Source organism: Staurois parvus, unplaced genomic scaffold, assembly GCF_062004578.1.
Source record: "Staurois parvus isolate SC_StPar_1 unplaced genomic scaffold, SC_StPar_1.0 ptg000003l, whole genome shotgun sequence".
In the NCBI taxonomy this organism is placed as follows: Eukaryota; Metazoa; Chordata; class Amphibia; order Anura; family Ranidae; genus Staurois; species Staurois parvus.
The window spans coordinates 682248-694467 of NW_028317799.1; the positions used below are offsets into that span (position 1 = coordinate 682248).

The 12220-nt window shown below is 43.8% G+C and overlaps 1 protein-coding gene across 1 annotated transcript in view; it reads left to right on the top strand.

Moving 5' to 3' along the window:
• Positions 1–12220, top strand: part of LRRC45 (leucine rich repeat containing 45) — a 133084-nt gene that overhangs the window by 111335 nt on the left and 9529 nt on the right. The window contains exons 11-14 of the mRNA XM_089669965.1: positions 1278–1355; positions 6626–6737; positions 8764–8834; positions 8916–9008. Coding sequence (XP_089526091.1) covers positions 1278–1355; positions 6626–6737; positions 8764–8834; positions 8916–9008 — 354 coding nt within the window. The remainder of the gene's footprint in view (positions 1–1277; positions 1356–6625; positions 6738–8763; positions 8835–8915; positions 9009–12220) is intronic.

Consider the following 12220-nt stretch of genomic DNA (forward strand, 5'->3'; position numbering starts at 1 on the left):
CAATATTTGCTTCTCTTATACTTGTAGGCCATTTGTTCCTGCAGTGAAGCCTGTCCCAAACATTTTTGGTAATTTTCACAGCTTTGTCCTGTCCTCACTGTAGAACAGACCAGCCGTTTGGACCTCCTAGCAGTACAGGAAGGAATGCCGTCCTTCTTTCGAGCCCCACATATGTGCTCTCTGTTGAGCAGATGAGCTCAGCAGCTGTGAAAGGAGAGAGAGCACTGCAGCTGCTGAGGTCTTCTAACTTGACATGAGATAGCACTGGGCCTGTGCAGGGCTCAGGAGGATAGCGCTTGCTCCTGTACGTCTAGGTGGCGCTCATCCTAACGGCTGATTCTTCCTAGAGAAGAGGACCGGACGGAGTTGTGAAAAATATCCAAAGTGTCTACAGGTATGGGAAGGGTCTACAGGTATGGGAAGGGTCTACAAGTATGGGAAGGGTCTACAGGTATGGGAAGGGTCTACAGGTATGGGAAGTGTCTACAGGTATGGGAAGTGTCTACAGGTATGGGAAGGGTCTACAGGTATGGGAAGGGTCTACAGGTATGGGAAGTGTCTACAGGTATGGGAAGTGTCTACAGGTATGGGAAGTGTCTACAGGTATGGGAAGTGTCTACAGGTATGGGAAGGGTCTACAGGTATGGGAAGGGTCTACAGGTTTGGGAAGGGTCTACAGGTATGGGAAGGGTCTACAGGTATGGGAAGTGTCAACAGGTATGGGAAGTGTCTACAGGTATGGGAAGTGTCTACAGGTATGGGAAGTGTCTACAGGTATGGGAAGTGTCTACAGGTATGGGAAGGGTCTACAGGTATCTCAAGTGTCTATAGGTATGGGAAGGGTCTACAGGTATGGGAAGGGTCTACAGGTATCTGAAGGGTCTACAGGTGTGGGAAGTGTCTACAGGTATCTGAAGGGTCTACAGGTATGGGAAGGGTCTACAGGTATGGGAAGGGTCTACAGGTATGGGAAGGGTCTACAGGTATGGGAAGGGTCTACAGGTATGAGAAGGGTCTACAGGTATGAGAAGGGTCTACAGGTATGGGAAGGGTCTACAGGTATCTGAAGGGTCTACAGGTATGGGAAGAGCACAGTGGCTAAATGGTTAGCACTTCCACCTGTGCTAGCTACAACTGCAAGGCTGGGATTGTTTGATGCTGCCCATTGCTGTTTAATCTTGCGATGAAGGTGGAAAGAGATTGCATAAAGCAGAAGGCAACTGTAATCAGCAGAAGGTTAGATCAAATGTCAATAATGGGGTCTCATTTTTTTTTAGGAGTTTGCAACACGTGAGCTGAGACTTAGGCAGGAACTGGCAGCTGCCAATGAGAAAACCCTCGTCTACCGCAGCAAGGTAAGCCTCAGATCTATGCTGTATGATAACAGATTGCTAGGGAGAGTTTAGCATTTAAACATTTTAAATGGTTGATTATATACTGTATTCCTATATTGGTTTACATAATAGGGATTGCTGGTCTTCTGTATTAATAGGAAGCTTTCTCTTTCAATATGTTTATTGAAGTTTCGATTAACACCTTCCCACCCGGCCGATAGCAGATTGACGGCCTGGCGAGACACTCGCCGTTGTGACTGGGCGTCATATGACGTCCTGTCAAAAGGAGCCACTCACGGACCCTCGCAGCGGCGCGATCTGTCTGACATGTCACTACACCTGCCTGTTGCCAGTGTCATGTGACCGCTGTGACCAATCACAGCAGATCACATGTCAATTGTATGCAATGGATGGCTTCCTGTCATGTCATCCATTGTATACAATTATGTTGTTAGCTGTGACTGGTCAAGGCAGTCACATGATACAGACAGGGCCAATCACAGCCCATCTGTATCATGTGATCAGCTTTGCCCAATCACAGCTAATTACAACAAAATACTCAGTTTCATTCAGTAACAATGATTGCAAATATCAATGAAATACATTGGTATTAGCAATCACGTGTTAAAAAAAAAAAATCCTGATCACTTGCCCAGAGTAGTTCAATGTTACTATGGTAACATTGTATTGCTTTGGTCACAGTGTTGAAAAATAAAATTGTAAAAAAAAGAAAAAATTAATTAAAAAAAAAAGAAACATTTGAAAAAAAAATACAAATTCAATTACTATTATTATTTTCAACAAAGACTTGTAGCAGAATACATTTTGACCTAAATTTATGAAGAAATTTTATTTATTTGCAAAATTTTATAACCGAAACGAAGAAAAGTGCATTTTTGTTTTTTTTTTTTTTCAAAAGTTTCAGGTGTTTTTTTGTTTTATTTAGCAAAAAATAAAAAACTCAGTGGTGATTAAATCCCACCAAAAGAAAGCTCTAATTGTGTGAAAAAAATTATACAAATTTCATATGGGTACAGTATTGCATGACCGCGCAATTGTCATTCAAAGTGCGACAGCGCTGAAAGCTGGAAATTGGCCTGGGCAGGAAGTGCCCGGTACTGACATGGTTAAGAGAAGAAAACGATCTTGATCATAAATTGAAATAAATCTCGCTACACAGGTGAGAGACATTCAATGTTAAGATATAGCGACTTATAAGGGTTGAAGTAAGCCAGCAAAGAGCAACCAGAAACTAACAAATATTGAATAATGAATAGTGAGCCGGGTCTAGGGGTACCCATCCTATACGCTGTGATTAGACATCCTCTCTATGCTGCTCAGGCAGAAAGCTGATACACAACCAACATGTTACAATAAAACCCAGTGTGAATAGTAAAGAATCATTGTACCATCAAAAGGAAAAGGAGAAGAAAAGCAGAAAGAGCCTGAAAAAAAAGTTTGGAAAGAAGTACTGTCTACCCAAGCACCAAATCCACCCACACTACCAAAAAACTATTTAAGAAGGGAATTGTATATAGCCAGTCCACGGGTTCCAAATCCATTCATACCTTGTAGAAGTGTCACATAGGATGCTAACCTTTTTTTTTGTTGACCATTATCCACAAGCATTTACATTCCATCAGTGTTAAATCAACTTTTGGGCTCTTCCAAGCGGTCGCTATAGCAATTTTAGCCACTAGGATCATAAAATATATCAAGGCCTTAGTAGATCTGGAAACCCTATCTATGGGTTCACTAAGCAGCACCACTTTGGGGTTTTTGGCAACATTAATCACAGTCACCAAATAGGTCAAGGAATGACCTTGCATCCTTTGCCCCATCCCCCTTCCTCTTCCCTCCGCCCCCCTTCCTCTTCCCTCCCCCCCCCTTCCTCTTCCCTCCCCCCCCCTTCCTCTTCCCTCCCCCCCCCTTCCTCCTCCCCCCCCCTTCCTCTTCCCCCCCCCCCCTTCCTCTTCTCCCCATTGTCCTGCATGATGTCCCTGATGAGGACTAAGAGTTCCAAAAATTTTGTTTTTATAACAGTTTTTATTTTTCACACATACACATAGTTGTCTTCTTTTTTATTTTAACTTATTTGTACCTTATTCAGAATAAAGCTTAATTTTAGAGACTGATCCTTCACCCCCCCCTTTTTTTCTTTCTTTTTTATTCACACTATATTTAATTTATTAATTTTCTTTCTTTTTGAGATATGTGTATATAATTTATTTTTTCCTTTGGATTTCAGCATTACTGTTCAATTTCTCTTGTCTTCTTCCTGTTTTCTATCATCACACATACACACCTGATTCCTTTTTCAAGGCTAATGATACATATATATTTCCTGGCTTCTCACATCCTCACTACCTCTGTGACCAAGCCCCGGTGGGTGTGGGTTGAAATGTTTCAGAGGTGTAGCCAGAATGGCGGCTGAGACCATTCCTTAACATTTCTAAATATTGGACTCCTGGGGTCAGTTGAGTAGCATCCATCCCTTCGAATGTATTGGCTGACACTGGAATCGATTGGACTCATGCTTCCCTCTTCTCACTTGCCGATGGAGTGATCGTTTTCCTTCCATCCACAGCTTGCGGCGCCATGGGGTATACTTTTGCTTGTAGCCAGAACTGTTTGACCTTAGGGCAAGTCCACTATACATGGCACATTGTAACCACTTCCCCACATCCCTGAAAACAGAGTGAGGAGAAGCCAGGGTACATTTTCGACAGGCATTCAGGAACAAAGTACCAACGAGGGAGTACCTTATATCCAGCTTCCGCTAGGAATACATTCATAATGCCTTTTTTGAATTCTCAAAAACCAGTTCTTCATGTTTATCTCAGATCTTATATCCATTACTCAAACTAACATGTAGGTGATTTTTTCAACAAAGGTAGCGACAAGCAACTTATACAGTTCAGAGGTGCACCCCTTCTGAGCTTCAACACAAAAATATCTGTTTTCAAATGATGTGGTAATATCTGTAGTAGAAATAAAAAATATATTAATGCCGTACTTCTCAAAACTCCATGAACCTTACACATACATTAATAAACACAAAAATCAACAAAATCTAACAGTGATTCAAAGTTCGTGAGTCCTCTATATTGTGATTGAGATATGATCAATGTTGTGACATCCTCTTCTCAAACCTATATCTGTATTCCTATGAAAACATACAAATCTTCATATTTCAAAATCCGTGCTCCTGCACCAAACACCACATTTGTGCCCTCACCTGAATATTTTGACCTAACATATAATTCTTGGTCGTAATGCGCTTATGTCCATTTAACGGACTGGGGTGGCGATGAACCTCGAGGAGGAATCTTCTTTCTACATAAACAGATCACCTTCACCACATGCCTCTTACTACTCCTTTTCTCTTCTGATTGATATAAAAAATGAATGCCTAATAGTGTCTTATATTAATCCGCTTTATTTAAAACTTAAAATGGCCACTGACATACAAAGGTGCTGAATGGCACCACATATATTTAGCATAATATACAAAACATGGATCCATAAATCTCACTCATCTTGTGTTCCTCGATGTTCCAATGACTGCAAGCGTCGTGACCTCACAAGCCCCTCCCCTACACGTTGCACCACAGGGTCACGCAGCTTCGTCAGTGGGATATAATCAGTAGTATGCCATTGCAGAGAGCGGAGAAAATGGGGGCTTTACTGCAGGTGGTAACACTCAGTATCAGGCATGTCAAGCTGTTGCACAAAATATGTTACAGGCCATATCCCCATATGGTCTCTAAAGTGTCCTATAAGGTATAGACCTTTGTCTATCCACCATTTGAATTATAGCTAAGGCCAAAAGGAAAATCCAAGTTATTGAATAATGGTGTCACTGGAGTGCAGGGAGATTGGATCGCCACCAGCTTGCAGGGAGAGTCCCATAAGTGTAAAGAATGGGACAAGGCAGAACAAAGAATTGCCTTCCTACTCTTGGGGGATATCCAGATTGGGAGATCTATGGAGCGCAGGCTTGTGCCTCCAATGCTATCCAGTCAAATCTATAAAAATCAGAATATAATTGGGTCAGTTGAGTTATTTGAGCGGCTTTGTAATATTCCTTGAGATCTGGAACCCCCAGTCCACCTGAGACTCTATAGCGTTCTGTGTTCTACTCTGTGGCCCCTGGGGCCCCAAATACATATTATGTCGTTCTGAAACTTGTGGAGATTGGTAGCTGGAACTGCCACAGGCAAAGTGTGAAAATAGAGGATTCTGGGTAGCGATACCATTTTAACTGCAGCAATCCTACCCATCCAGGATAAGGAGGTAAAGGATGATCCAGGGATTATCCGATTGCCCCCCCGGAGGATCAGGAAGGAATTTTTTTCCCCTGCAGGAGCAAATTGGATCATGCTTTGCTGGGGGTTTTTTTTTGCCTTCCTCTGGATGAAATGTGGGTATAGGATTATAACTTTTTTTTTTTAATGTTTGAACTGGATGGACTTTTGTCTTTTTTTCAGCCAGACTAACTATGTCACTGTGTAACTATGACCACATCTCCACATCCAGCAACGAAAAGCTGCATATAGTTTGTCTTATAGAGCATTGCTCAAATATGGTAAGGAACCTGTCTGCTAAATAGAAACCTTTCTAAAGATAAAATTTGATGCTGGCATGGGTGACTATGTTTTAAAGTTGGATTCCAGGCAAATATGAAAAGCACAACTTATTGCAGCTCTGTAGTCACCGATCAGTTCATGTGCTCACAGAAGGCATGCTGATAGAAGAGAAAGCAGAGAAAAGAGGGATGAGATCATCATTGTACTGCTTCTCCTTTCACTGTTCAGCTGGGAGCAGGGGCAGACTGACCATTTGGAAACTCGGGCACAGCCCGAGGGCCTGGGGTCAGTATGGGGCCCCTGAGATGCCCCTGGTACCTTTTCCATAGGCTTTTTTGAGTTTGGGCAAGGACACAGGGGCCCCATGATCGCCTATTGCCCGGGGGCCCCATAAGTTGTCAGTCCGCCCCTGGGTGGGAGCAGACTCATGGCAGCTGGGGTGAGAAAAAGTGGTTTGAATGATGCTGAATATCAGGTAAACTGTAAGAAAAGAATGAATCTTTAAGACATTTAGATGTAAATAGTTTTTATTAAAAGCTTGTAGCTAATGCAATGTTTCAGGAAGGAATTAAAACCAAAGCATTAGCTAGGAAATTGACATTCTCAAACGGAGAGGTCAGCAATGGCAGCCTACATAAGTCTGTCCTGACAAGTGTACCTTGAGTGATCCTAATGATGATTGTCCATTGTATGACTCCACAGGTGGAGGAGCTGGAGAGGAAGGGTTCAGGACAGCAGGAACAGCTTTTTGAGCTAAAGCAGGAACTGACCAACACAAGTGCAGAGCTCAAGCTTCGAGCAATTCAGGCAGAAGGTAGGTGCTGGTTGTTACAAGGCTTAAAGTGTTACTAAACCCCGGACCCTGCATTCACTATATCTGGTCTCCCCGGACCCTGCATTCACTATATCTGGTCTCCCCGGACCCTGCATTCACTATATCTGGTCTCCCCGGACCCTGCATTCACTATATCTGGTCTCCCCAGACCCTGCATTCACTATATCTGGTCTCCCAGGACCCTGCCTTCACTATATCTGGTCTCCCAGGACCCTGCATTCACTATATCTGGTCTCCCTGGACCCTGCATTCACTATATCTGGTCTCCCAGGACCCTGCATTCACTATATCCGGTCTCCCAGGACCCTGCATTCACTATATCCGGTCTCCCCGGACCCTGCATTCACTATATCTGGTCTCCCAGGACCCTGCCTTCACTATATCTGGTCTCCCAGGACCCTGCATTCACTATATCTATCTGGTCTCCCTGGACCCTGCATTCACTATATCTGGTCTCCCAGGACCCTGCATTCACTATATCCGGTCCCCCAGGACCCTGCATTCACTATATCTGGTCTCCCCAGACCCTGCATTCACTATATCTGGTCTCCCAGGACCCTGCCTTCACTATATCTGGTCTCCCAGGACCCTGCATTCACTATATCTGGTCTCCCTGGACCCTGCATTCACTAAATCTGGTCTCACTGGACTCTGCATTCACTATATCTGGTCTCCCCGGACTCTGCATTCACTATATCTGGTCTCCCAGGACCCTGCATTCACTATATCTGTTCTCCTAGGACCCTGCATTCACTATATCTGGTCTCCCCGGACTCTGCATTCACTATATCTGGTCTCCCCGGACTCTGCATTCACTATATCTGGTCTCCCCGGACCCTGCATTCACTATATCTGGTCTCCCCGGACCCTGCCTTTACTATATCTGGTCTCCCTGGACCCTGCATTCACTATATATGGTCTCCCTGGACCCTGCATTCACTATATCTGGTCTTCCAGAACCCTGCATTCACTATATCCGGTCTCCCCGGACCCTGCATTCACTATATCCGGTGTCCCTGGATCCTGCATTCACTATATCTGGTCTCCCTGAACCCTGCATTCATTATTTCCGGTCTCCCCGGACCCTGCAATCACTATATCTGCTCTCCCAGGACCCCGCATTCACTATATTTTTTTTTCACGCTGTCACCAGTCAGTGTCCCTGATCACCGCCATGCCAGTTATATGATGACGCTGTACTGCACTGGTGACAGTATGTAAAAAAAAAAATAGTGAAAATAATTTTTTTTATTTTTTTATTTTCCGAAAAATTATGACAAAAAAAATATACAACTTCAAAAAACTTGCCATGCCTCTTATGAAGTACGTCGGACTGTCTACTCTGCAAAAAGGGGTCATTTGGGGGATATCTGTACTCTTCTGACATTCTTGGACCTCAAGAAATTAGATTGGCTGTCAGCACTTCAGGATCGATCAATATTCAGATCTATACCATAGTCTGTGAACTCTATAACTTTCCTACAAACTAAAAAATACATCCTAATTTGGGTTATTTTCACCAAAGACATGTAGCAGAATACATCTCGGCCTAAATTTATGAAGAACAATTATTTATTTGCAAACTTTTATAACAGAAACAAAGAAAAACGTGTTTTTTTCAAAATTTTCGGACTTTTTTGTTAATTTAGCAAAAAATAAAAACCCCAGCGGCGATTAAATACCACCAAAAGAAAGCTCTAGTTGTGTGAAGAAAATGATAAAATTTTAGTTTGGGTACAATGTTGTTTGACCGCGCAATTGTCATTCAAAGTGTGAGAGCGCGGAAACCTGAAAAATGGCCTGGGCAGGAAGGGGTAAAATTGCCCGGTATTGAAATGGTTAAATATTTTTCTTTGTATAGTGCTATATAAATGCCTGTAATAAATATATAAAGTGATGCATCTGAAAAAGATCTGAAGAGGACTCGGGATTTAATTTGTATCCAGTTAGATGGGCCTTGGCACTACATAGTTTTTTGGTTTTTTTTTCCTTTTTTTCTTTACAGAGCGTTTGGAAGCAGAAAAAAAGAGATTCCGACAGGCCCAGGATGATGCCAGTGTTCTGCGGCAGAAAGAAGTAAGCCTTTGTGGAATGTTTCTGCTTCAGCTGGATACCCCGTAACATGAAAGAGCGAGCCTAACTTTTATGTGATTACAGTCGGAGCACATGACCCGCCACCTGGAGGACAACGAAAGAGCGGCGCAAGAAAGAATTCAGCGGATTGAAGCCACAAAATTAGCGCTCGAGGAGGTGAGATCTGCTGGATTATTCAACATTGCTGTGTACGGTGAAAAAGCAAGACGCAGTAAACCTTAGCATACTATCACACTATTATCCTGCTAGAGTCATTGAAATAAAAATGGTGGTTGGTTGTTACGAGTCTTAAAATGGTTGTAAAGGCTCAAGGTTTTTTAGAATAAAAAAAACCTTCCGTGTGCAGCATCCCCCCCAGCCCCCCCAATACTCACCTAAGCCCCCTCTCGATCCAGCGATGTGCATGGGAGTCGCAGCTATCCTGGGACTCCCTCTCCTCATTGGCCGAGACAGAAGCAGGAGCTATTGGCTCCCACAGCTGTCAATCACAGTCAGTGAACCAATGAGAAGAAAGAGGGGGGGCCAAGCCGCAGCTCTGTGTGTGAATGGACACACGGAGCAGTAGGTGCCCCCATAGCAAGCTGCTTGCTGTGGCGGCACCCGACAGGAGGGATGGGCTAGGAGTGCCAGTGGGGGACCCGAGAAGCGGAGGATCTGAACTGCTCTGTGCAAAACCATTACACACAGCAGGTAAGTATAGACATGTTTGTTATAATTTTTATATATTTTTTGTTATATATTTTTTTTTTAACCCCCCTGGAGGTATTCCTGAGTGTAGCTCGGGGTAAAGTTTCAGTACCACAAGCGGTAACCCCGAGCTACACTCAGGAATACCATGCGGCGCTGCTCCACGATCCCTCGATCACTTACCTTGTCCTGCACTCCCGTGATGTCTCTCCTGCAGTGTCCCCGGCAATGTAATCCGGCCGATGCCGGCATCTGTCTTCCGGGTTCCGTCCCCTGCGAGCGTCGGGACGTACGGGGGACGGAACGACGGGAAATCTGAAAATGACAAAAAGTGACATTCACTAAATACACTAAAATCACATAGTAAAACATTCCTGTATCAAACCATTTCACATACATTTTGTCCCGAGTGCTTTGTCCGGAGCCCTGCCTGCATTTTTACTGTTCTTATTGCCTGGAAACTGAGAAATGTCCATGGCGTCCAAAAAGCGTCCCTTTAGTCAAAAGCGGTTTTAGACCGGCTAGAGAACAGCGATAGTAAATCAGAACCACTTGCAGAATTGAGTGATAATGATTCGTGGGGGAAATTCCTCATCAGACACTGAAAACGATTTTGCGACTTTGCTCAGTGATGTGTGAACTTGGCGCTATATTTCAAATTTCAGTGTTTTTGGTTTGATTACATTATTGAATTAAATTTATTATTATATTATTATTTTTTATGATTATTTATTAAATTATAATTTATGATTTCGTGTTTCAAGTTTTATCATATCCGGGATGTTTACTAGACTCTTGTTCGGACAGATTTCAGTGAGTTATTCCTAAAAATTACAGGCCTACAATATAAAACACCAAATTTCCATGCAAAATAATGGTACCGCTTTCAGCACCAAAAATCTGAAATAATAATACCGCCGAGGAGGTTAAATAAGCCTTTAGAATCACTTTAATATTTTGTAGATTGCTGTTTGAAGAATAAGTTGGGAGCAGGGGTGGACTGACAACTCATTGGGCCCTCGGGCAATAGGGGTTCATGGGGCCCCTATGTCCTCGCCCACACCCAAACCACACCCAAAAAAGCATATGAAAGGTACCAGGGACATCTCATGGGGCCCCCTACTGACCCCAGGCCCTCGGGCAGTGCCCGAGTTCCCCAATGGTCAGTCCGCCCCTGGTTGGGAGCTATTTGTCAGGACAGGTTCGCTTGTATGTCGTCTCAATGATTTCTTTCAATATATAATAGGGCTTGCATACGGGACTTGCAAAAGTGATGGGAAATCCAGAATTTTACAGTTGTCTACAAAACCTAAAGTGATGGCAAATTTTCCAGTTCAGTGACAACTGTCCAGCTTTGTAGAAATTTCCTCTCCCTTCTTGTCTCTCTGCTAAAATCCCTCAGACAGAGGCAGCAAAAAACAAAAAAAAAAAAAACTGCAGTGGTTGTAACCATTCACTACTCGGGAACTCAGGAATAAGACCGCACCTAGAAATGGTTTGCTTTTACCATAAACCAAAACAATTGTTTGTACTTTTTTTTATCTTTGACTTTTTATCTTTGCCTCTTTCATGTCCGCCCTCCCCATAGCAGGTGGTGTGTCTACAGGACGCAGGCGGGCATAGTGTGACGTCACACATAGTGGATCCATACTCACTGCAACCGCAGCACAGCAGGGCTGAGCAGGTGGAGCATGGCCACAAGACGGACTACAGGAGATACAGGCACAGCATGCTTGTATCTCCTAGCAGTGATCCCAGGGACGGAAACTGACCATGCCAGCAATGGATCTGCTTCTATGCTTGGCGTGATCAGTTTCATAGGGGAACCAAGGGAATTGGCAGGATCACCAGATATATAGCAACAAAAGATTCAATAGAGTTTTTACAGGGTATATTATTCAAGAACTGTAGGTATAAATTAACACATTTAAGACCACTTCTTCAGTTTTGAGGCTCTTTTGGCCATACTTCTCCTGTGGATCACAGGAGGCAATTTAGTTCTGCATTCTTGTGACCCAGATCTAGCCGCCAGCAAGCTAAAGCCCGCTGTCAGCTGTTGTCACAGATACGGTCCAGGCTTCTCAGGGATCCTGACAGCACAGTGGCTAAATAGTTAGCACTTCCGTCTGGCAGCAGTAGGGTTGCTGGTTCAAATCCCAACCATGGCACCACCTGCCTGGAGTTTGCATGTTCTCCCTGTGCCTGTGTGGGTTTCCTCCGGGTACTCTGGTTTCCTCCCACACTCCAAAAACATGCTGGTAGGTTAATTGGCTCCTGTGTAAATTGGCCCTAGTATGTGTATGTATGAATGCAGGTGGTGCTGTGGCTGGGATTCAAACCGACGACCCTAGTACTGCCAGGCGGAAGTGCTAACCATTTAGCCAATATAGTGTATCTATTTTCCACATCTTGATTTGTCAGTATGTTGATAGAAAACAGAGTCTTCGTTGCTTAAAGTGATACTAAAGTCTTTTTTTTCTCTTAAAAATAACAAACATGTCTATACTTACCTGCCCTGTGCAGAGGTTTTGCACAGAGCCGCCCAGATCCTCATCTTCTCAGGACCTGTATCGGCACTCCTTGCCCCTCTCACCTGTTGGGTGCCGCCATGGCAAACAGCTTGCTATGGGAGCACCCGAGCAGGCATGCTACCGAGCTGCGGCTCTGCGTGTCTTGATTGG